At 39.8% G+C, this 25226-nt stretch overlaps 1 protein-coding gene across 3 annotated transcripts in view; it reads right to left on the bottom strand.

Moving 5' to 3' along the window:
* Window positions 1-25226, bottom strand: part of MYH11 (myosin heavy chain 11) — a 146236-nt gene that overhangs the window by 60321 nt on the left and 60689 nt on the right. For 2 of the 3 annotated variants that reach the window (XM_082260656.1, XM_082260658.1), the window contains exons 4-8: window positions 18421-18448; window positions 9829-9931; window positions 7581-7601; window positions 2838-2930; window positions 344-407 (exon numbers count right to left, since the gene is read on the bottom strand). In XM_082260656.1, the coding sequence (XP_082116782.1) occupies window positions 344-407; window positions 2838-2930; window positions 7581-7601; window positions 9829-9931; window positions 18421-18448 (309 nt within the window). The remainder of the gene's footprint in view (window positions 1-343; window positions 408-2837; window positions 2931-7580; window positions 7602-9828; window positions 9932-18420; window positions 18449-25226) is intronic. The other variant, XM_082260657.1, reaches the window with a different exon arrangement.

Below are 25226 nucleotides of genomic sequence, written 5' to 3'. Positions count from 1 at the left end.
CCTGACCTATAGTAACAGTTTCACCAGAAATTATTTTAATTTGTTGGCAATCAAGGTTTTCAACAAATGTGTGAATTATTTCTTAGATAAAGATAATTTTGGATTTGAGATGGTGGAACACATTGTCATAATCTCCGACTTTGGTAGCAGCTGGTAAGAGCACCTTTTGGAGCTGTAAAAATTAAGAATTAAGCGTCTATATAAACAATTTCCATGTCTTAGTGTGTTTATATCTCTACTGTGGATATTTGCCTTACTTAGACATACAGAGCATATCTGTTTATCTAACTGACTGACTAGGCTTACCAGAGTTCCTTGAAGTACAGCAGGCTAAAAAGGATACAGGTTTCAATGTTCGCTCCCACAATGTAGCCAGTAACATCAAAGTTGATTCGAATAAATTTACCCTAAGCAAGACACAAAATGTATTTTATTGTCACATCATCAAATGTTATTATTTTACATGTGCTTTGCCCATGCAGGGAAAAGCAGTGAGTCCATTTTATTTACCACCTCTCTAGTAGCATATACCTTTCCTTTTCTTCCAGGCCTATAGACTCAACCAGGAACAAGGTAAGCTCTGTTTTACTTTAGTAACAGATTACACAGGTCTGATGACTCTCTCCTTGCCCCATTTGATCTTGCTAGGCCAATGACCAACAACCATGAAAGGAAGGAGACCAAGTGAACTGCCCCCCTATACCCAGATGTACAGGATACTTTCTTCACTTCTGGAGGCTGAACAGAGCAGCAAAGGAAAGGTGAGCATGCGCTGCTAGGGAAGGAAGCTTTAAAGTGAAAATATGTTTGTGCTATTGGGCTACAAACTTGATTAAAAAGTGTATGATAGCTTATGGTCCATGAGCAAGATTAAAAATATGAAATTGTATGAGAATTGTTCTGCACAACTCGCTTGTTAGAAAATGCTCACTCGATCAGTGGCACGGGCTATAGCCATTGGTGTTTATTCTGATAGTGGGGAACACACCTGCCTTTAGAATACAATAGCTCCATGGGAGGAATTCCCCCACCCACCTTGAATGCATGGATAGGGGAATCATTAATTTTCTTTCATTCTAATTGATGGTTGAATAAAAGAAAATAAAACATGTATGGCCTGCCTTAGAGGGTATGTAAGCCATACTGAATAAGGGCAGAATAAGCATGTTGTGTCATCTTTTTAATACATGTCTGAAACTATCATTGGCTAATCAAATGGAAGTATTTTAAAATCTTCAATATATAGTACAGTTGCATCTCTTAAAATTAGATTATCATCAAAAATTTAATTTATTTCAGTAATTCAATTCAGAAAGTGAAACTCATATATTTTATATAGATGCGTTACACACAGGGTGATATCTTTCAAGCATTTCTTTCTTTTCATTTGAATGATTATGGCTTACAGCTAGTGAAAACTCAAAATTCAGTATCTCAGAAATTTAGAATATTACATAAGACTCATATAAAAAAAGGATTTTTAATACAGAAATGTTGGCTTACTGAAAAGTATGTCCCTGTACAGTATAGTATGGACTCAATACTTGGTTGGGGCTCTGTTTGCATGAATTACTGCATCAATGCGGCGTGGCATGGAGACGATCAGCCTGTGGCACTGCTGAGGTGTTATGGAAGCCCAGGATTTTTTGACAGTGGCTTTCAGCTCATCTGCATTGTTGGGTCTCGTGTCTATCATCTTCCTCTTGACAATACCCTACAGGTTATCTATGGGGTTTAGGTCAGGCGAGTTTGCTGGCCAATCAAGCACAGTGATACAATGTTTATTAAACTAAGTATTGATACTTTTGGGCAGGTGCCAAGTCCTGCTGGAAAATTAATTTAGCATCTCCATAAAGCTGGTCAGCAAAGGGAAGCATGAAGTGCTCTATACTTTCCTGGTAGAGGGCTGCACTGACTTTGGACTTGACAAAACACAGTGGACCAACAGCAGCAGAAGACATGACTCCCCAAATCATCACTGACTGTGGAAACTTCACACTAGACCTCATGCAACTTGGATTCTGTGCCTCTCCACTCTTCCTCCAGATTCTGGGACCTTGATTTCTAAATAAAATGCTACATTTTCCACATTCTGTAATGATTTGGGGAGCTTTGATGAGATGCGTCTGCATATGCTAGGAGAAGCCATAGTAGCAACCAGTCAGACTTTTTCTCCATTGCTGTAAAGAAAATTTGACAAATTAAGGCGAGGGCCCAGTGCATTCGCGCATAGCCATTACCTAGGTTGCATTAGGTAGCCCATTCATTTGAATGGGCTGCCTAACAAACCAGAACAAACGCCTAACAAACCAGAACACACCAAAAAGGTACCATTTCTGGCAGCACACCGCTACATGTATTGTGCTGTAGTACAGCACAAATCTGCTGCCAAGGTGCGTTAAGTAATTAAGGTTAAGGTAGATTTATAAACTCCTGTCAGATTTTTTTTCACCATCTGTGTCTCATTGTAGAGATTTCCCTTCACTTCCTGTCCCATAGCCAAAAAGGAAGTGAGAGGAAATCCCTGCAAATTAAGTAAATCCCTTATGGCCCATAAGGTCACCAGAACTAGTGTCCTCTTTGGAAGATTTCCCCTCTAATACTTTTTGGGGACAACCTAAAATTGTGATTTTCTTTTACTGTCACTTTCAATGATAATGGTAAACAGGGCAAATAGAAAGAGTCATTCTCTTTAACGGGGGCACAGACAGTTCTAATCAATCTCCACTCCAGCCAAAAAAAATACATATTGCTTTTGGTTATACGCTGATCCAATACACTAGCGTGAAAGGGCAATTAATGTTTGAACTTCTTTACTGACAATAAATGCTACTTACGAATCGAGAGGAGTTGTCATTTTTAACAGTTTTGGCATTTCCGAAAGCTTCAAGGATGGGATTAGCCTGAAGAAGTTGTTTTTCCAGCTCTCCCTGGAATTCATATCAAGCAGTGTTATGAACATGAAGTCAGAAAAAAATACTTATTCAAACGTTTTTAATAAAGCAATGCAAAGGGCAATAACAATTGTAAAATTGTACCGCCAATTCGATTTTTGTTTACTGTAGTCATAGCTATAAACATGATTTGTGATTGGTTGGCAAGGGATTGCACAGTTTACACTTTGCTCTTGGCATTATTACATAAGCCACACAGACACAAAAGTGATACATTTATTATGACACTATACTGTTTTTTTTTATGGCAATTGTTGCTAAATGTCATTGATTTAGTCCCGGTTCACACTACTGCGACTTGTCAGGCGACTTGGCCGCCTGACAAGTCTCTGTCCATTCAGTGCTATGGGAACCGTTCTAATAGGAGCGACTCAAATCGCTCCGACTTAGAAAATAGTTCCTGCACTACTTTTGACCGAAGTCGGAGCGACTTGCATTGACTTCCATTATGTGAAGTCCGTGCAAGTCGTGCCGAAGTCACGGTGCACGGCGACTTCACTAGTCGCCCCCGAAGTCGGATCGCCATAGTGTGAACCGACACTAAATGTTTAGAATTGACCGTTGGACATCAATAGTTGTTATTAAAGTGATCTTTAACATTGCTTTTGTTTTGCTTTGACCTTCAAAGTTGCCAAGTTTATCATTCTGTAATAACATTTCTAATGTATTTGAACAGGAAAATTAAAGTCTTCACTTCCACAAAAAGTGGAGGGCTTCTTCAGCACTGTTTTTAGCCCTTTCCTGAGTACTGCCTAAACTTTGGGAAGTTCCTCTCCCAGGCATACTTGTAGTCTTGGTTGAACAACCTTGTGTAGAGTCTGATAGCCTCCACTAAATGATCTTGCATAGCATCCAGTAGCCACGACTGCACGATCTTGTCTAGAATCTGATATGAGCACAGATCTTTTCAAGTCAGCCATGATGTAGTCCAACTTTCCTAGCAAAGCCTTGTATTGTAATATGGTTCTTGATTCCAATGATTAGGCTGAAGCAGGCATTAATCCACCAAATTAATCTCTGCAATATAATGACTTAGTTTATTTTTACCAGTTACCATTCTTTCTAAAACTACCAAACATAGTTCAAGGGTCAATCCTTTTACAGCTTTGGTCATTTCTTTTCTAGGTTGGAGTTTTCTCTTTAACCTTTGCTGCTTTAAGAAAGATGATCTTGTTTTTCATCTCTTTTTTTTTTTTTTAATGCTCATGTATTCACAATTGTAGTAGTTTGCTTTGTCTAGTCTAAAGCCCCGTACACACGTACCGATGGTCGGCTTACAAATGTTCCTCTTTTCTCCCCGGGATGTCGGTGTCTGCTGAAAAGTGCAAAGACAGCACAAGGACAGCACAAGAATTTTGTCCGCCGACTGCAGAAGTGATGTCATGTAATGGTTAACTTTCCCTGTGTTTTCTATTTTCTGAGCATGCCCAGTCTTGCAAATCTGCGGTCTGTCGGCCGAATTGTGTACTGACAGGCGAACAATCGTCCGTTCTGGTGTCGGCATACAAATATTTTCATGTTTACACGAAAGACTTTTGTCCGCGGATTGTGCGCAGACATCTGTCGGAGGCACCATACTAACACGCGTACAATCGGCAGATCCTTCGTCCACCGACGTTTGTATGCCGACGATCGGTACGTGTGTACGGGCCTTAAGCGCACAGCAATTTTGGATAATTTAGCCAACTGCAAATACCTATGTTAACTTGTGCTTACAGAGCAGTTGCCCCTTATACTAAACAGGTCGATGTACTAGTGAACGCAATTCAATTAGGGTCTCTGCTGTAGCATGAAGTTTAAAGCAGCAGCTATAATGCAGTACTGTAATGTTTCACAGATCAAAGGCACAAGCTAGCACCAGCAAAGCATCATTACTGGGGACCCTGACTGGCCTTGGCACACAACCAAAGCCAGATGATTCATATTCTTAGCATAAACCATTATTAAACTAAGTCATTAGGGATTCCCATAATGGCATACTTTCTGAATTGTGCATAGCATTGGGCAATGATATGAAGAATTACATAGTACCAGGGTGGAAAGTGGCTATAACCCCACCTTAACCACTTGCCTGATTTCCACTGCATTCCACAAAAATGCAATAGCGTTAAATGCAGCCGATGAAACAAATTGTTGTCTTTGAATGATATAATTGACTTTTCATGCAAATTCACAATAAGGGAGGTTATTCACTTAAAATCAATAAATACACAGCACAACATGCAAGTGCAGTTAAAGACAGATGTAATATTGACAAAATAAAGCATTGTTTGTATAGAGAATTAACAAAATGATTTGAATTATCATTTGCTTGCTGATGTTAATCAGTGCAAAAATTGAATTCAAAGGCAATGAGATCATAATATTTGCATTTTTTTTTAATAACAATGCATAAGGCAATGGTGTGCAAATTTCTCCAGTAACTGGTCATATCTCAACTGTACTTTAAATTTGTCATAACACTGGAAGATTATTTTTGTTGGTTGCTATGAGTTATTGCACATTTATGTTAGCTCATAAAAGCTGCTACTGATCTGTTACTTGTGGTTCCACAGATCAGCAGACCAGCTGATATTTGTAGTCCCACAGACCAGAAGGCAAGTCAATATGTTACTTGTAGTTCACAGCTTTAACATGCAAAGCTGTTCTGGTTGCTCTAGTTCTAATACATGTGTTCAGTTCCTATCTTGGTTCTGGACACAGGCCTAAGTGCCTTGTCTCACCTGCTGATTAATATAATTAGCCACTCAGTTAGGCCTTGTCCAGCCTGGCTATCTGTCTTAGATCTACTGCAGCCAATTAAAGCAGCACCCTCCCCCTCCTGTCAGGCAGCAGCCAATCAGGAAGTGTTCCTCCTTTTGCCTTGTCTCATTAAAATCAGTGCAGCTTTGGGCAAGCTGCTCGATATTGCTTTTGTAGGTTAACAGCTGAGCCCTGTACCAGCCTGCTACCACCTGCTTTCATCCTTTGATTGCTGTGTACCAACCTCTGGCTTTGTCCACTATCTGCCATGACATTTGGCTTTGTTCTTGGCTAACACAGTCTGCTACCTGCCCTACTCTCAACTTAATTCCTGGCTAACCATGTCTGCTACCTGCCTGGACCCTTAGCTTCAATCCTGGTTACCCTAGTCTGTCTGTTGAGTAGGGTACACCTGGGGGTTTCAACCTGGGGTCAGCACACAGTGAAATTAATTTCCACCAAGAAGAGATCTGGTGAACACTGACTGATCCTTTGACTCTGCATCCTGTGGCATCCCACATCATCTGCTCTCACATGGGAATTTCTGCCTACTTTTACAAGTCCTGTTCCTACTCCCAAACCAGATCAGTCCTGTGGTGCCCTGCTTTACTGTAAACTAGCTGTTAGCCTACTCTTATTGAGTAAGCCTATTATCTCTTTTTGGGGTATTCTTAATTGTGTAACCAGAGGGTCCATGCTGGAGCAGACATCAGAACAAGGGATCTGTTTAATCTGCTCTCTATTTATATTCAGTTATATTTTCCCAGAAAAATACCTCCTGAATATAATTAGCTTTTTTCACAATGTCTGTTTAAAAATGGTGTGTAATGGGTGTGCTTATATTTAAAGGCCAACTCCATCCCAAACTGGCATTTTGGTTTTGGATGAGCTTTATTAGATTAAATCACCTGACAGATCACTTGTAGGCTCTATTGGCAAGATTAGCCAGCAGTTGCTTTTGTCTCCACCCCCTCCCACAAGACTGTTCTAAAGATGACACAGGCCAGAAGCTGTCTAACCCAATTATTGCACATTTTACCTTATACAAAAAATCAATAGTAAAAATATTTAAAAGCACAATTTGGCTTTGTTATAACTACGGCAGTTGGGAAGCACTAGAAAGACTTGTGGGGATTTCTCACCAATCCATTTCCTAGGAGATATAAGTCAGTGTGTGATCATGCTTGCTTCCATTACACATATTTAAACATCATTTTTGGATGGAGTTGGCCTTTAAACCCACAAAACAAAATCAGCAAGCAGGTTGGCATGCAATCATGCAAGACACTCAGAATATCAGTAAAGAACATGCACATTTGGGTTTGCAATCAGTAGTAATTTTACAGTCCTTAATATATCAAGGTTGAATGCCATTATTATTTAGACTATTGACAGGTTTCCAATTCAAGTCGTTGACTCTTTCAGGATTATCATAATTAATCAACCACAGATATCTTACACAAAAGGAGTAATGAGGTTTGAAGGTAGACCAATGATTCTCAACCATTACTAGGGCTGATAAGCAGCATTAGCCAATAAAACAGAACATTTGTAATAAGATGGCATAATTTTTGAAGTAACTATTTTTGATGTCTCCAATTGTTTTTGGACTTTGCAGATGGATAATATTGTCAATTTTTATACCTAAATGGAATTCGCTTGGTTGACAACCACATTTCTACACTTTTCAGAGCTCATTCATTTCATACTGTTATGTGTCAAGGATAGGTGCTATTGTTGCGTTTCACTGTGTGATACAACATTATATCACCACCACCAGCATCTATACCACTACTGCCACCACTGGTACTAAGTGTGCAACAATAGCATGCAAGGTTCCACACTGTGGTAAAAAAACACACACTGCACAATCTAGTTACTCACGTAGGCAAAAGATGGGCCTTGCTGTAGTTGAATAATGTGGTAAAACAAATGTCAGGATCATAGTGGCAAAAACAACATAATGTCCTTGTGTAGCAGACATTAAATAGACAATTTGCATGGAGAACATATCTGCACAATAATAACCTGAGATAAATGATACTATGATTTCTGCAAGACTTATCAAGCTGACCAGTGGACCACAAAAATGAAGGGAATAGTTACATGACTTGCACAGAAATATGTATATAAGGCTTTTGTGCAAACTGTACACGCAAGCTTATTCAAATGATATAAGAATAAAGGGATTCACAACTTTAAACTAAACTTGAATGCCTGTTTCAGGCAACTGAATACAATAAAGTAGGGGGGTCCAAATAACAGAAGTACGCATTTAGTTAAAAACAATGTACACAATTAATGAGGAAAAAATATAGTTTTGAATACAGTATTGCTGGTGCATCAATAGAATTGTCAGTGTCCATATTGACCCAGAAATTTAGATCATTCCCCATGGTCATCCGTTTTCTTTTTATTTCAGTTTTGCAGTCAAGTTTGAGAAAACCCCACTGTATGTTTGTTATGTGTTCCTGTTCACATAGCATACCAACAATCATTTTCAAAAATATTTTTCACCTTTTAGATGGTTCTTTGGGGCAGGCTCTGGTAGACTGCAAGCTACTCTGAACAATTTCAAAGTTAGTCTGTCCCCAGACGAAATGAGGGCAGACTATACAATGAGAACATCGGACAAATGATCATCTTCTTTTTTGGCATGCTAGTTTTATATCCAAAATGAAGAGGTTACTAAAGTTACAAAAATACTCGTACAACAGAATCCAGCTTCGGATGTAATGTGTTGTATTGTATTGTAATGTATTCTTTAATTTCCTAGCATGCATAGTCTTGGTCTTCCGAGTTTTTTCGGATGAATGCTGTACTGATTAAACAAAAATTGTTAGTTCTGGTATTGTACGGGAAACATTTTCGTGTTTGTTCCTTCAGATAATTTCGCATTAACTGTCGTGATCAGCACTCAAGAGCTGTGTACTAACAATCAGATTGTCATACAATCACTTTGAAAGTGGCATTTTTCATCCAATTTTCTGATTGTGTGTACTGGGTATAGGTTTCCCATCATTAACATCAAATGCGCAAGCCAAGATTCTAGATATTTAACCCTGTCTTTGTAAAAACTGTGTTCAAATCTAATTTGCAACTGATAATGAGATCTGACAGGATAGTACATACAGGGTAAACATTAAGGCCCCTTTCACACTGTAAAGTCCGTCGGCGGACTCTGTTTCTCATCTGATCCCATCCGATCCCATCCGCTGGATGGATGGAAAATAGGGTTTCCATCCGTCCAGATTTGACGGATCGGATGTCAGCAGACATGTCTCCACTGACATTCGATGCCCCATAGAGATGCATGGGGTGACCGTTCAGATCCGCCAAAAAAACGGACAGGCGGATCTGAACGGTCCGCCTGTGTGAAAGGGGCCTTACTTCCAAGACCGCTTCTTTATATTGCACAGCAGAGGAAAACATCTGTTTTCGTGTTTTCAGAAATAAAAAAACAAGTTCAATGTAAACAGACATTTTATTTATTTTTTTGTAACGCTATGTAAATGAGAACATGTAACAAATATTAAGGTGTTATCCCAATTTGGCTGAAAAAGTTGAAATACATTTTAAGGAGAAGCTGTCTGCAGCATCTCTTTATAAGCACTGACAAAGGTTCAGATGCATATAAAGAAATGTTTTCTTCAAGATTAAACATTTATGTGGAAGATATTACAATTTAATAAGCAACCTTTACTAATTATGGCTAAAGATGGCTCTTTTATATAACAGTGGTAGGAACATGGGTATACTGTCCTATTAAACAGTTTTCCTGTGTTTGTAAAAAAAATAAAATGCCTTTATTTACTCAGGAAATTTACATAATTCAGTTTTAAAGAGAGAAGTCATTGTAGGAATGAAATAAGTTCAAGCAGTCGCACACTAAAATGTGTATGCTTACTAAACTTAATACTTACATTTTTAGTCAAACAAAGTCTAATCATTTTGTAAACATTGGAACATAAAATGTATGCTGTGTGTTCCTAACTTGACAGTACCTTGGCAGAGGATCAAACAACTGGTGATCTGCTGTTTAATTTACCAGCTATTTGCCTAGAAAGTGATTACATATTTATTTATATCACAGAATATTAACATGGATTCATTGTTTTCGGTTTGCACTCACCGTGATAGTTGTGTCTTTCTTTCCTTTGTGTGAGGATGCCACCACAGCTAGGTACTGAATTACTTTTTTGGTATTCTCTGTTTTTCCTGCACCAGACTCACCCCTAACAAACGACAAAGGAAACAGCATATTACGATACAAGGAGGGAAAAAGATATTTCATCATCCAAAAAGGTTTATAGGATTCCAACGACTGGATGACAAAATGTGCCTAATAGAAGTCTGTATATCTGTTTGACTGGAATATATTAAGAGGACAATCCATATTTACAGCCCAACTCTGGGAAAGTTTAAAAGTATTCACTACAGTGGGGCTAAGACCTCAATGCAAGGGTCAACTACTCATTTAGGTCTAGGGGCAAAGAAAAGACGATTTACTGACCCAGTCCTCCGTTACTCCATGCTGCTAAACTGGATCCCAAAGCATGAGGGAACGCTATCTGCCAGAGGAGCGAAGGTTGAGGTAAGTAACAAGCTTTCATTCCCCCCTAAATCTAAATGAGCTGTTAACTCGTGCATTTAGGGAGCAACCCCTCTGCAGGGAGAATTTTCTGAGTTGGGCATTAAATTTAGTTTTAATCCAGATTAATGCTATAGTCTTTTTGTAGATGCGTTAAAATACAAAAAAACCGAACTACTGATCTTAGGGAATTAGACAAAATATACCCTTGCAGTGCTCCCCCTTTATTCCCTTATTCCATATGTATTTCTAACCTGTTCAATCTCTATTTCACCCAAGGGCACTTGGCCAGTGGTGTTTCATGGTAATTCTGAGACAAGAGTCTAATGCCTCGTACACACGCAACGATTATCGGCCAGTGTTGTTGTGTTGGTTGAAATGTGCTCAAGACAAAAACCAACTTCAGAAGTGATGTCATGTGCTGGTTTACTTTCCGTGTGTTTTTTCTCCTCTGAGCATGCCCAGTCTTGCTCATCAGATTTTTGTCTGCCGAAATCTGTACTGACTGATGGAAAATCGGCCGTTATGTTGACGGCCAACAAACATTTTATAGCCTGCACACCAGATTTTTTTCGGCCGAAAAGTCAGAGTCGGTTGTCGAAAGCATCATACTAACAAGCCGAAAATCGGCCGATCGGACGTTGGCCGAAAATTCACGGCCAACTATCGATGCGTGTGTACGAGGCATGACGCCTCCTGCTCACTGGACATTTTGCTAGCTCTCAAAGACTCCTTTCCTCCTGGCAGCTAAATTGAGTGAAAAATGCTTGATGTTTTGAACTTGTGTAACATGTTTAGGCACGTTTGATGTTTTTTGATGTAAAAACACTAAAGTCCCTAATGCTAAATCTCTAAATCAGATGTATAAAGCAATTAATAGGACATTCACCAAACATTCACTGGTGGTGAATCAGTCATCTTATATTATAACAGATTTATCAGGAAGATTCACCTGAAGTGATTGTTTGGTGAACGTCACATTCACTGCTTTTTAAATAAACCCCTAAGAATATGAAACCTGGAATCTGTTTGATAAGTGAAGAAATGTCAGCTTGTTTGATCATGGTAGATTTCATTTACTATTAACAGCTTGTCTCTGGGTGCCATCGAAATGATCATAAATTATCATTACAATATCAGAATATTGCTAGGATGAAAGAAAACTAGGCGCCATTGAATCTGTGTGGGAAGGCATACTGTATAGGTTACGATCTCTGAAATTTGCTAGTTTTGTAATACAGAAATAACTTTGTCTACTGTCAATAAGCAGGCAGTAATTGATACAGAATTATATACATCTGAGAAGGAAGTATTTGGTATCATTTGTGCAGGTATTATAGTGTAGAAATGAATTGAGAATTAAAAAACATTGATAGCAGTCCAAACATCTCATTCAGTAAAGATCAATTAACAAGGTTTAATTACCTGTCACATGTCAGATTTCAGTATTTCGCCACTTGCATGTAGGCTGTCAGGAACATCATGCCAGCCGTCAGAAACATTGTGCAACAATGTGGAACACAGGCACTACAGCATGCGCATAGACATGCAGGCACATCCACTACAGACAGTGGTGCCTATTTAAACCTGGTGACCTCATGAGATATTTGCTGAATGGTCTCTCAGTTTATATTCCTGCTTTTCTTGATCCTAATGCCTCGTACACACGTGCAGATTGTCGGCCGAAAAGATTCGGCCGACGACCGATCGGCCGATTTTCGGCTTGTTAGTATGATGCTTCCGACAGCCGACAGCACACTTTCGGCTGAAAAGAATCTGTCGTGCAAGCATTAAAATTTTTGTATGCCGACACCAGAGCGGCCGATTGTTCGCCAGTCAATACAGAATTCGGCCGACAGACAGCAGATTTGCAAGACTGGGCATGCTCAGAAAAGAAAAAACACAGGGAAAGTTAACCATCACATGACATCACTTCTGCAGTCGGCTGCAGTCGGCTGTAGTCGGCGGACAAAATTCTTGTGCAGTCTTTTGCACTTTTCAACAGACACGACAGCCCGGGGACAAAAGACGGCCGATCGTTCGGCCGACGATCTGCACGTGTGTACGGGGCATAACTCTGCTTGACTCTGTTATGGACCCAGCTGTCCCCTGACCTGATTCTGGAATGCCTGTCTATGTTTGCTGCCTACCTTAGATTCTCTACCTCACTGCCTGCACATTGCCAATCTCTGCTCCTCCCTGACCTTGATCCTGCACATGATTTACTGCCATCCTGCTCAACTGCTACTGAACTCGATTTGGTTGTACTGATCCAATTGTCTGGCACCTGCACCTTTCCATTGCCCTAGCAGCCCCCATGTTAACTTCCAGGAGTACTTGGATAGAAATTATGCGAGAAGCCACCCTCAAGCACCTCATACAGGTACATGACACGGATGCTTGAGTACCATGCACAGCCATTTATGTCCATGGGAGCCTGTATGTCGCACCTGTTTTTTTTCTGAGAGGGAGAAGACACCACAATTTATGTTATATTGCAACATCTTCTCCCACCTGATAATCCCTGGTGCAGCATACAGCTTCCTATAGATATAAATGGCTGTACTTGGCAGTACAGGTATATGCAGGTAACATTATAAACACAAGTAAAGTGTATAGCTTATAGCCCTATTTTTTGCATATGCTCTTATACTTATGCTTATGATAGCCCCTGCATATACCTGAGTACAGCTGCATACAGCCACCCATGTCTACATGAGGCTGAAATCTGTAGCTAGGTGTCCTGGGTGGAGATAGACACCAGGACTCATGTTGCATGGGTCTCAGACACCTATGTGTGAAACTGTGGCTGATATAAGTAAAGTAGTAAAGCACTGATTACTGTAGTAATGTCACTGGTCCCCCCAAAAGTATCAAAAATGTCAGTTAGGGGTCTGTCTGCCGCAATGTCACAGTCCCACTAAAAATCGCAGATTGCCGCCATTACTAGTAAAAAATAAATAAATAAATAAAAATGACATCAATCTTTCCCGTAGTTAGCAGATGTGATAACTTTTGCGCAAACCAATCAAAATACACTTATTGCAATTTTTTTTACCAAAAATATGTAGCAGAAAACAAATTGGCCTAAGATGTTAAAAAATTTTGATTTTTTTTTAAATAAATGTTGAGAATGTAATATAGCAGAAAGTGAAAAATATTGTTTTTTTTTTTTTTTTTCAGAATCGTCGCTCTTTTTTTGTTTATAGCGCAAAAAATAAAAAACGCACAGGTGATCAATACCACCAAAAGAAAGCTCTATTTGTGGGAAAAAAAGGACAACGGTTTTATTTGGGTACAGCATCGCACGACTGCGCAATTGTCCCTTAAATTAACGCAGTGCCGAATCGCAAAATATGGCCTGGTCATTAAGGGGGAAAATCTTCCGGTCCTAAAGTGGTTAACCTCCAAATACAGAAAGGTTTCTTCACAGTAAGAAAAACAATCCAGCACTTAAAGCGAATCCCTCAGTGGTTAGACCGGAAAGGCAGATAACATGGCTGGCCAAACAAACCCCAGGTGTTTCTCAGACGTAACCAATAAGGAAGAAAGAGAAGTTCCACATAGTGTAAAACTGAAAAACACTTTTATTTTGTAAAAAGGTTGCTAAACACTTAAAGCAATCCAGTGAATAGTCAGGACATAGTCTATGTCTGAACTAACCACACCTACTGAGTTTATATACAAGTATTTTTTATCCTGGGAACCACCATTTTAACCGCTGACTATTCACTGGATTGCTTTAAGTGTTTAGCAACCTTTTTTCAAAATAAAAGTGTTTTTCGGTTTTACACTATGTTAACCCCCTTTTTCTTCCGCATTGGTTACGTCTGAGAAACACCTGGGGTTTGTTTGGCCAGCCAAGTTAAGGCCCGTACACACAAGTCGAAATTCAGCCGGGGATTTTCGTCCGACGACCGATCTGCCGATTTTCGGCTTGTTAGTATGGTGCTCTCGACAACCGACTCCGACTTTTCGGTCGAAAAAATTCTGTTGTGCAGGCTATAAAATTTTTGTCCGTCAAAACACGTCCGATTTTCGTGCAGTCAGTACAGATTTCGACAGGGAAAAATCTTATGAGCAAGACTGGGCATGCTCAGAGATGAAAGAACACAAAGAAAGGAATCCAACACGACATCACTTCTGAAGTATAATTCTGTCGGACGACAAAATTCGTGTGCAGTCTAGGCACATTCCAACCAACAAACACCACTCTGGACAAAAGACGAACGACCGGTTGGCGGAAATTCGTTGCGTGTGTACGAGGCTTTACCTTCCTTTCCGGTCTAACCACTGAGGGATTCGCTTTGAGTGCTGGATCATTATTCAAACGCTTGTCTAGACTACTATAACGTGGAGTCTAGAAATCTGGTAAGCTCACATCCTGTTTGTTATCATGGTGGAGGTGCACCAGGTGGATATTCATCTAAACAATCACATTTCTTTGGATATTATTTAAATTGACTTTTGTTTATATCTGCCACTATGTACTTTAGTGTTCAATCACTATATGGATTATTTTTTAATGATTCACTTTGAACTTCATTTATTTAGTGCTGCAATTTTTATCATGTATGTTTTTGCATAATTGGCTCTGTTGTTGTGATATTGCAAGCAGCTTTATTTTACTTAGGTTATTATCTCCTGCGCACTAATTTTTTTTATATGTAATTAGATGTAATGAGACTGCATAATTTCATATTGTTTTTCTTTTTTTTTGACAGTTTCTCTAAAGTGCTGAAGGTGTATATCCAATTGGCGGATTATAGGCTGACTTTTAGACATTTGATAAGTACTCGTTGCGCTGTGTTATAGCAGGGTGGTAAAAACGTGTGTATGTTCAGATATAAATAAAACTTCCTGTGGGAACACTACCAAAGCAAACATTTCTACACAGCGTTTCCAATAAACATACCTTGCAGCTAAACATTTTGATTCTGTTTGTATTTTGGAAAACTAAAACGTTTCCTCGGCATGGCAGGACGGAGCAGTGTCTCCAAATAAAAGGTTACACTGTGGTCACAAGGACTTTAAATTGTATTTCCTTTCTCCCAGGCTAAAAGTGCCTATCTTTTGGCATTTCTCTGAAGTCACTGGCTCTGACCATATAAGGCCTCATATTGTCTAATTGTCATACCATGCAGCAAGACCTTCATTGCTAAACTCTCTCCCACGTATTAGGACAGCTGGGAACGTTTTCTATACCACATAATCAGCCGTTCATCATTTAATAAAGGCTATTTATTACATCTTTCAGATATGTATATGAAAGGTCTTTAAATGATATGTTTCTATATGGGTTACTAATTTGCCATACAAATGGACTCTAGATCCTAAAGAAAAATTGCAAATATGGATATTTTTACATAGTTACATAGAAATAGCTGTAGTAGACACAGCTACTACAGTGATCTCCGCTATCTTCCAGGTCGCATGGCAAGCGGCTGACCTGCTGCATAGTAAACACAAGAGGCTGCCCACTCAAATAGGTTGCTATTCAGTGATCATTTTGCATTTTTTCAATTAGTGGACGAGGTGGAGAGACAGGGCGATGATGTCACAATCTCCACCTCTACCAATTGGTTTCATTGAGAAAATGCAAAGCATTCCCTGAATGGTGCCCATGCAGGTGGGCGACCTCCCGTGTTCACAATGCAGCAGGACAGCTGCTTGGCACAGGACCTGGAAGCTATTGGAGATCACTGTAGTAGCAGTTTTCACTTCACAAATTTTCAGCTTCTAGAGCGGGGGTCTTCAAATTATGGCCCTCCAGTTGTTCAGGAACTACAATTCCCATCATGCTTAGTCATGTCTGTGCATGTCAGAGTTTTACAATGCCTCATGGGATGTGTAGTCCCACAACAGCTGGAGTGCTGTAGTTTGAGGATCCCTGTTCTGGAGGGATCCCACAGGTATGGCTTATGCATTCTGGACTAATGTAGCTATGTAAAAATATTGATACTTGGAATTGTCCTTTAAAGTCTTGCTCTAATATATTACTATACTTGGTCATGATGTTAAATGGAATTTGCAGTTTACAAAGAAATTCCCTAATTTCTTTTTTTCTGTGAAGTAACACAACCCCCTCTACAAACCCCCTTTCCAAATATTGCTTTCAGTCACTGCTTAGTGGACTAAGGCTGGCTAAATGGATTCTTTTTTTTGTCAGCCAAAGGGCAACATAACTGTAGCACTGTCTAGTGTGTGCTAGAAATGAGTGTGTATTAGAAGTTAGCTAAGCCTGAGCTATGGAATCTGGGTCAGGGTTTGCTAAACTCAGGTGGTGGAAGGATCCTGCCATAACACACAGGAGGAAGCCCTTCCTGGAGGCATAGAAGCAGGAGAGGACAGAGTGAGTAGATCAGCACTTTTGGGGACTGGCAAGGGGAGAGACTGCCACATGTAGCCAGTCTCTCTGAAGACAATGGTGTGCTTAAGTCTTCATCCTCCTCTGAGAGACAGCCGAGTGGGCTGGAGAAGAGTCAGTCTGGAGGACTGGAGTGGAGAGTTAGCCTGGAGGGCTGGTGAAAGGGGCAGCTGCAGCCAGGTGGTTTGGCAGTGCCTGAAAAGATGGTCCTGAAAGCAGTGGCCACAGAGGAGAAGTGAAAACCTGTTTTACTACAATGTTATTTTTTTTTGCTAAACAACAGGGGGCTTCCAGTTCCCGCCTGTCAAGGGCTATTGCTACAATCTGACCAGAAGACTGTCAGATTATTCTACAGTGATTCAGCTGGAGCAAGCAAGCAAGTGTGTGCAGGAGGCAAGCGAAGGAGACTGTATGAAGACTGTATATAGGGAGATGTTCCTGACGTTGTTGTTGAAATTTTGATGAAGTCAAGGTGGCATCCTATAACCTCTCATCCCTATCCAAGTCGTTCACCCTCAATAAACAACAAAAACAAAGTCACAGCCTGTTCTCCGACTCTGGGTGCTTGTGATAATTGGGTGTGCCTGGCTGTGCAGGAATGGGGGATTATGGAGTCTTAGCCAATCCTCAGAGGCAGGCTGGCAGGGGGCTGAGACCACTCATAAATAGACATGGGTAGATCAGCACACGGGGGAACCTTCAGCAGGAGTGGACCTTTTTTTTTTCTTTTTTCATGTTGGCGGAGGTGGCAGGCGTGATTGACAGTGGATTTACTTCAGGCGACATTGCTTTTCTTTTTTTTTTAATAAAGGAATTGTCAAAAACTGCCTACTATCATTTTTTACTCTACATCTTTTTTTTGGTAACTGGATAGGGGTACTATGTACCCCATACTCATTCCAATGGGGGTGCCAGGATCTGGGGGGCTTCCAAATTGTGATAAGGCCATCTCCCACAGACCCCCAGAACCAGCTTTTGGGGGACCCCCCTGCCCCAAATCACCACCCCCATGTTGTGGGCATGTGGCCTGGTATGGTTCAGGAGGGGGGCGCTCGCTTTTCCCCCGCTTTCCTGGACTGGCCGGCTGCATGCTCGGATAAGTGTCTGGTATGGATTTTGGGGGGGGGGGGCCCACACCATTTTTTTTTTAATTTTGGTGTGGGGTTCCCCTCAAAATCTATAACAGACCCGAAGGGCCTGGTATGGATTGGGGGGAGACCCCACACTGTTTTTTTTTTTTCTCTTATTTTTTCTTTGCTGGCAATTTGTTTTTATTCAAAGCTGTCAAGCAAATGTGCCAGTTAGACTGTTGAGATAAATTATTTAACACTGAGAGGGGTGCTTACAAGGGTCAGCTTTTATTAAATTACATCAAAACCTATATCCCGAAAGGAAAAAAAATAACTACTTAAAAAGTGTTATCTAGAAATTGATTTTAATTTGTTAGTCAAGGATTACCAGGTGAAAATGAAGCAAAAAAGCCTAAAGATGGAAAAAATGGAAACACCAAACTTAAGATTTGGCAAGCTGCAATAAATAAAATGTTAGTTTTTGGGTTCGATAACACTTTAACTTAAACAAGCAACATAACCCTCCAGTCTCACAGGGGAGGAGACCTGTAAATGTATAGTAAAAGGAAAAGCAGTACACTGATGAGTTAATTTCTCTATCAATCTACCCTCTACTCCGATACACATGTTGGTTTATTCAAATAAGCACTATACATAACAGATATTTTCTATAGATACAAAATAAATTGTACTTACGTGCACAGAATAGACTGATCTTCACGATCTGAAAAGAAGAAAGAATTATTAGCTATTGATTATTACATGATTACAGTTATTCTGATTTGTTTAATATTTGTACTTGATAAGATGTGATTGATCAACACATATAAAAGATTGAAACAACAGATAAAAATCCAGTTCATTGATAGGGAAATTTTCTGTGATTGTCTCATTGAGAGTACACTTATCCAGGCCATACACCAGTAGATCTTCGGACAGGAATATTCGTAGGAACATTCGTACAAAAATTCTTTGTACATTCAATGAATAGACAAATGTCATTTGAAAATTTCACTTGCTTTTGAAATTAAATTTTAAAATGAATGTAATTTCTGAACTTCTGAATTTCTGTGTGCGAACAGCTGCATCTAGTGAACCCGTACAATAAGATGCCAGGCTGTCAGCAGCCGCAGCTATTTGAGACTGTTTGCACACCCAGCAGTTACCTGTGGTAATTATCTTTGTAAGATAAAACCCACACAGAGGATAATCAAATCATATACCCTAGCTGTGTACTTTGATGGTACTGGTGTAACTCTGCACTGCATGGTTAACTAAATGGACTTCAAATATTTAGCCACACTGTATAGAGGTGTATATGCTAAATACTGTATATACTAAGTACAAATCATCGTTTGAGTATTATTTCAAATAAAAAATATATATATATTTTTGTCACACACAGAAAACTCAAAGTAAAATATTAAAGCGGAACTAAACTGTGTCTCATCAAAATCAAAGCAAACTCATCCATCCATTCATGTCTCCATGCTTTTTTTTTTTTTGTGAAATCACTTTGAAAAACACCCCTCTAGCATTATTAGCTACAGCCATCTTGAGTAAGGGCAGATGATTCATGTAGTAATATCTTCCTGGAACCCATCTGCTCTTAGTTCAGGCATGCAGGCAGGAGGATGAGCTTTTTTGAGAAAGCCCCTCCTCCCAGGAAGACTCCTGAGATGTATGACATCATTTTTCCTAGGCCAGTAACCAGCAAGCAACTAAAGAAAAGTAAAAAAAAAAAAAAAAAAAAAGATAAAACAGGAAAATAAATCTAAAAATAAATTAATATAACTTCCGATTTACTAACGCTAGATGAATAAGGTTTAAAAATAATTCATGTAGACTGAGAAAGTTCAGTTCCACTTTAAGGCACTAAAAGTACAATAATCCTCCTCTTCTGTGTAAAACAAAAATTGACTTTTCTCACACAGCTCTGCAGTGATGAGAAAATGTCAAGACAAAAATAGACTCAAGAGACTCAAGAGTACTGGATCTCATCCCCCATGGCTCAAAAAGACAATAAACTCTCTTGGCATCTGCTCAAGCCACGAGCCCCTACTATACAAATGTCTTTATTGTTATTCAATAACACTGCCATCATTTTTAACATCCTCTTTAAAGTTGCATTTATACATGTTCTTATTTTTTTCTCTTACTTATGTTTATACTAGACAAATGCACAACAATTTTAAATATGTTCTGGAATGCGGAAATCGTATCCTCAATCAGCTTTCCATAGTCAAAGTGAAGTCAAAGCTGTTTAATAGGCTAGGTCAGTGTACTGTGTATATTACAGGCATCTATATAGTGTTAAAAAATGTAAACAATTTACGCAGTGCTTTGCATACTGTAAATTCACATCAGTCTCTACCCTCAGGGGGCTTACATACCAAAGTTAGGTACATACTGTTCGTTTTTTTTTTTTTTTTCGTTTAACCAAGGGGCTGATTGAGAAAAAAAGCAAACAAGGTGAATGCAAGAATCCCCCCCTCCCGTACATTGTATGCTGAGAGCAAGGACTCATTTGCTGTCAGAATACACTGATCAGTGCTGCAGCCACCGATTGATGAAAGTTTTCCTGCAGGACCATTTGACAAACATCAATCTAATGATCAGCTTTTTTTTAAACAGGGAGAGATACATACAGAATGAAATTTGGCCTGTCCCTGCTGCACCAGCTGAATTTTGATTTGTGTGTACCTTTAGGTATCTATCTTATGTACAGTCACACACAAGGACCAATTTAGAGGACCAAGTATTCTACTTGCTTTTTTTTTTTTTTTTTTTTTTTTTTTGAAGTGTGGGAGGCAACCAAAGTACCCAGAAGAAACTTACACAAGAGTGAGCATGCAAACTCCATAGAGATAGAATCCTGGCCATGATTTGAACCAACAGTGTTGTGCGGCAGATTTGCTAACCACTAAGCTGCACAATGCTTTTCCATACAACCCTGAAATCTTTACCATCAGCTGAACAACTACACTGTGGTAAGTTAATTTGTAAATTGTAATGAAGTTCAACATTTTTATTTTATTTATATTAAAAGATATTACATTAATAAAAAAAAAACAAAAGACTAAGAACTGTCCAAAACCTATACAGTCTACAATCTTCACCAAAAAGTTCTCATTTTGTTTTCACAGGCATGTTTGAAAAGGAAAATTGCTGTTGTCTATCCAAGATTCTGGGCTAAATGCCATTACACCATATAAGTGCATTCAGTATTGGTGTAATGTGGCACTGTGCCTGGGAGCTACACATCTACTGGCAGACACAGTAAATACCTTTTAAAGAATGCTAATGCAAGGGCATGGGACACTGATTTAATTGCTCTGATTTAGACTAATCCACTGTACCTCAAGAATGACTTAAATAAGCCAAAAACATAGATAGTGTTCTTAGTTATGTGATAAATAAAGTGGAACTCAAGTGGCAACTGCAACATTACGATGTAACTAACCAAATGTTCTGTAACCTTGTTCTACAATTAAGGCCAATGGGGTGAAATGCGTCGGTGGGGCAAAGCCATAGGCAAGGACTGTAAGAAAGCCAGCTAGGTGAAATAAACTATTCATAGTGGGACATCATCAGTGTATGGCCCTACTTTTACACTTGTATCTTTGTTGATGTTGTGTTTCTGGTTGTCTCAGTATGGTACTAATCGTGTATTTGCAGAGGTTTGTAATTGTGTCAGTACAGCACTTATGTTTTCCCTACAGAGAGGTTCCTGATTGTGATTTTGTTATTCAGGTTTCATTCAGTTTTTCTAAGTATAATTATGACCATGCTATGGCCATGCAGATTAAAGAGTGTGCATTATAAACTCTTCCTGCCGATGTGGCGCATATATGCAGCCTCTCGGCTGGTGGGCTTTAACGTAGAGAGGCTGCATTTATGTGACCCTATGTAAACACTTTTCTGTGCTGAGAGAGCGCACCCTGTCACTGGTGGAGTGGAAGCTTTCCAATCATGCGACCTCTGTGAGAACCAATCACAGTGGTCCCTTGACCTGAATGGCCACCTTAGCCTCCCGGCATGTAGAAGCTCTTAAAGGAATAGTAGGCGGTGGCCAGAAGGGGTTAGGACAGTGGGGGAGATTTTCTAAAATGGGAGCGTGCAAAGCCTGGTGCAGCTCTGCATAGAAAGCAATCAGCTTCCAGGTTTTATTGTCAAAGCTTAAAGTGATTGTAAATTCTTGTTTTTTTTCAATAAAAATAACAAACATGGTATACTTACCTGCTCTGTGCAGTTGGTTTTGCACAAAGCAGCCTAGATCCTCCTCTTCTCAGATCCCTCTTCGGTTCTCCTGGCCCCTCCCTCCCTTTGAGTGCCCCCACAGCAAACAGCTTGGTATGGGAACACCTGAGCCGATGCACAGCTCCGTGTATCCATTCAGACACAAACAGTGGTTTGGCCCCACCCCTCTCTCTCCTTATTGGCTAACTGACTTTGATTGACAGCAGCGGGAGCCAATGGCGTCGCTGCTGTTTCTTAGCCATTGAGAAGGGGAGTCCCAGATGGCTGAGACAGTCATGTACATCTTTGGATTGAAAGGGGGCTCAGTTAAGCATTAGGGGGGGGGGTGAGGGGGGCTGCTGCACACAGAAGGCTTTTTATCTTACTACATAGAATGCATTAAGATAAAAGAAACCTTCTGACTTTACAACCCCTTTAATAGAAGAAGCTGTAGTTGGACGCCTATTGGCTTCTATGCACAGCTGCACCCGATTCTGAGTGCTCCAGTTTTAGTATCCCCTTGTACCTTCAAATAAATTAGCACTGAAACAAAAACCTACAATATAACAAGCAGCAGAAAAGTCAACTAACATACTGTATCAAATGCTCATTTGCAAAACAAATGATGAGCTCAAAAAAGCCCATATGCCATGTTGCTGGAGCAAGTAAGGGCAAAATGTGCCAGAAATGTTTTACACGACTTCCATTTCCAAGCAGAAACATATAGAAAATGTATATGTATTCTTGCCATGGTCAAAATCAGGGCCTTAGCGTTGAGACATGGAGGAGATTTTTTCTCCTAATATTAGCCCTAGACACATCCTGAGTGGATTTGTTACTTTTCAGTTTCTTGTAATAATGTTTTGAATGCGAGTAGGCTTTTAATTAAAATTTGCAGTATGTGTGTGTTTTAAAGATAATTTTATAGTATAAAATAATGTAGCTCCCCCACATAAAGGCTTTTGTCAACTTTCAAACAAACTTTCTATTCTTGGGATTTCCACACTTCATTTTTGGAAGCTACTGGTGTATCCCGGTGTTTGTCAGAACGTGTTCTTCATCTGGACCCCCTTCTCCTGAAACAGCCCGATCATGACTGGTATCAGCAGGGAGCTAGAAGGATCCTAAGCACTTTATCCAGTGTGATGGACTGGTATCTTTCAGAAGAAGTAGAAAATTGTCTGTGTTGTTAAAAAAAAAAAAAATCCAAGCCCGTATAATAAAATTGCCAGAGCAGATCATATAAAAAGCTAATTGGAGAAGTTTGCATGCCTCTACTACTAAGTCATATAGTCATACTGCCTCGTCATACAATTTTAAATTAAATCTACTTGCATGCAATTCCTGTGTTCTTGCTGTACAATTTTTTGACAATACTACTGCAAAAAATGATGTCTGAGAAACCACATGCTGATGTCTTTTCTGTGCTAATGGCTCCCTGCTCTTCTAGAGCAGCCATCTCTGCCTAATCTCAAAGATAATCTGATGGTTTATTACAAGGATACAGTCTTTTAGTAGCTTTACCATAAAAGGAGAAAAACAGACAGCAACTCCGATCAAGCACTGTGCAAGGAAACCTTTCCATGTTTTACTTTCTGAATGGAATGCTGGACATTATTCTTATTTGTTGTACTAATAGGAGTTTGTTAAGCCATGTATTACAACCAGAGAAGCATCTCTACTTGTTATGATAATGGTGTGTTTACAAAGTTTCAATTCCATGCAAGTCCAGCATCTAGCAAAGTTCTTTGGAAACAACAGATGTTTGCTTGGAAAACCAAATCTGTAATGAACGCAACTGCAGTCACACATCCAGTGGTGAGCAACTGGATAAAGGAACTGTCTAGAAGAACCAGCGTCAAATCGTCTAAATAATGTAAAGTGGAATGGGGTTGATCTGTGTTTTTACTGACCCCCTCCCAAACTGTCTGTCTACAAAATAACTTGATGGCCCCTCTGGTTTGTACACAACGCCACGATGCTTCATGGTGTGGCAAATGTATTTTTCCATGTCTCGTTTAGCAGGCTGTGCCGCTTGACAAATACACTCACTGAAGTCAATGGGACTGCATTGCATTATAACTGGTGTGAACCACTTAGAACATGATTGCGGTGCAGTATTGCAATGCAAATAGGTAAAAAAAAAAAACAGGCATTCGGGGGGGGGGGGGTGTCAGTATTGCCTCATGAGTATGTATTGTTATGTAATTGTTTTGTTATATTGCTATTAATATTATAATTATTTATTATGATTTCATGTTTAAAGCCCAAATTAACTTTCCATTTAAAAAAAGCTGATCATGTTTTAGGTGCATCATAACAAAAGGTGTGTTTGTTTTCTTTGGATAGCAGTCACAGCCTAAACCTGGCCATAGATAGATCTCTTTTTTTTTAAATTAATTAGCTTTTTATATGATCTGCGGGGCATGGCTGAGCAGCGGATGTAGCCGGACGTGTCCTGACTCGAGACTCCGTGTAAGTATCTTGACACTGAGCTTCTACTTACCTCCCTGCTCCCCTGATCGATACCGGCTGCTAGCTGGACACCCTGACTGTCCCCCGATATGTTCCACACAGCTTCAGGTATGTCTAAGAGGCCTAAAGACGCCCGTAATGTCACAGAGGAGCATGGCCAAGATGACGCCTTACCCCAGCGCCTCAGAGACAAATAATCTGCTCTGTAAATGTCATTATATGGGCTTGGATTCACCCACAGTGGATGGGGGAATCCTTCCTGCTGCACTACTGTATTCTGGCAGCAGAACTCCTCCACTGTCAGAATATACTGAGTAGCGTTGCAGCTGATTGGCTGCAAGCGCTAATCAAACAAAAATACCCCAACATCTAATGATTGACTCTTTACAAATGGGAAAGGCCATAGTTTGATCGAAATTCGGTCAGTCTTTGCTGAACTTCCTAAATTTCAATTAATCTATGGCTAGCTCTAGTAGATAATGTCCCTTGCCAGAAGGCTGCAGAAAAGAACCCTTAGGCCTTGTTCATATGGGGTGTACTAAAGTGTATGCCTGTGGAAGACCATGTTTACCCACATGGGAATAAACAGGTGTTCCATGCATCTCTGTGTAGGCAGCCCCATTGATGTCAATTGAGACGCAGAAGTAGCACAGACACAGATGCTGCTCCCAAGAAGATTCAAACCATTTATGGTTGGCTTAATGTACACTGCTTGTTCCAAATAAACAGAAGTGGGAGGGAAAACCAGAAGTTTGGGATCTCATGGAAAATATTACAAGGCAGCAGAA

Source organism: Pelophylax lessonae, assembly GCF_965119305.1.
Source record: "Pelophylax lessonae genome assembly, chromosome: 6".
Lineage (NCBI taxonomy): Eukaryota > Metazoa > Chordata > Amphibia > Anura > Ranidae > Pelophylax > Pelophylax lessonae.
This window is presented reverse-complemented; position numbering and strand designations above follow the sequence as displayed.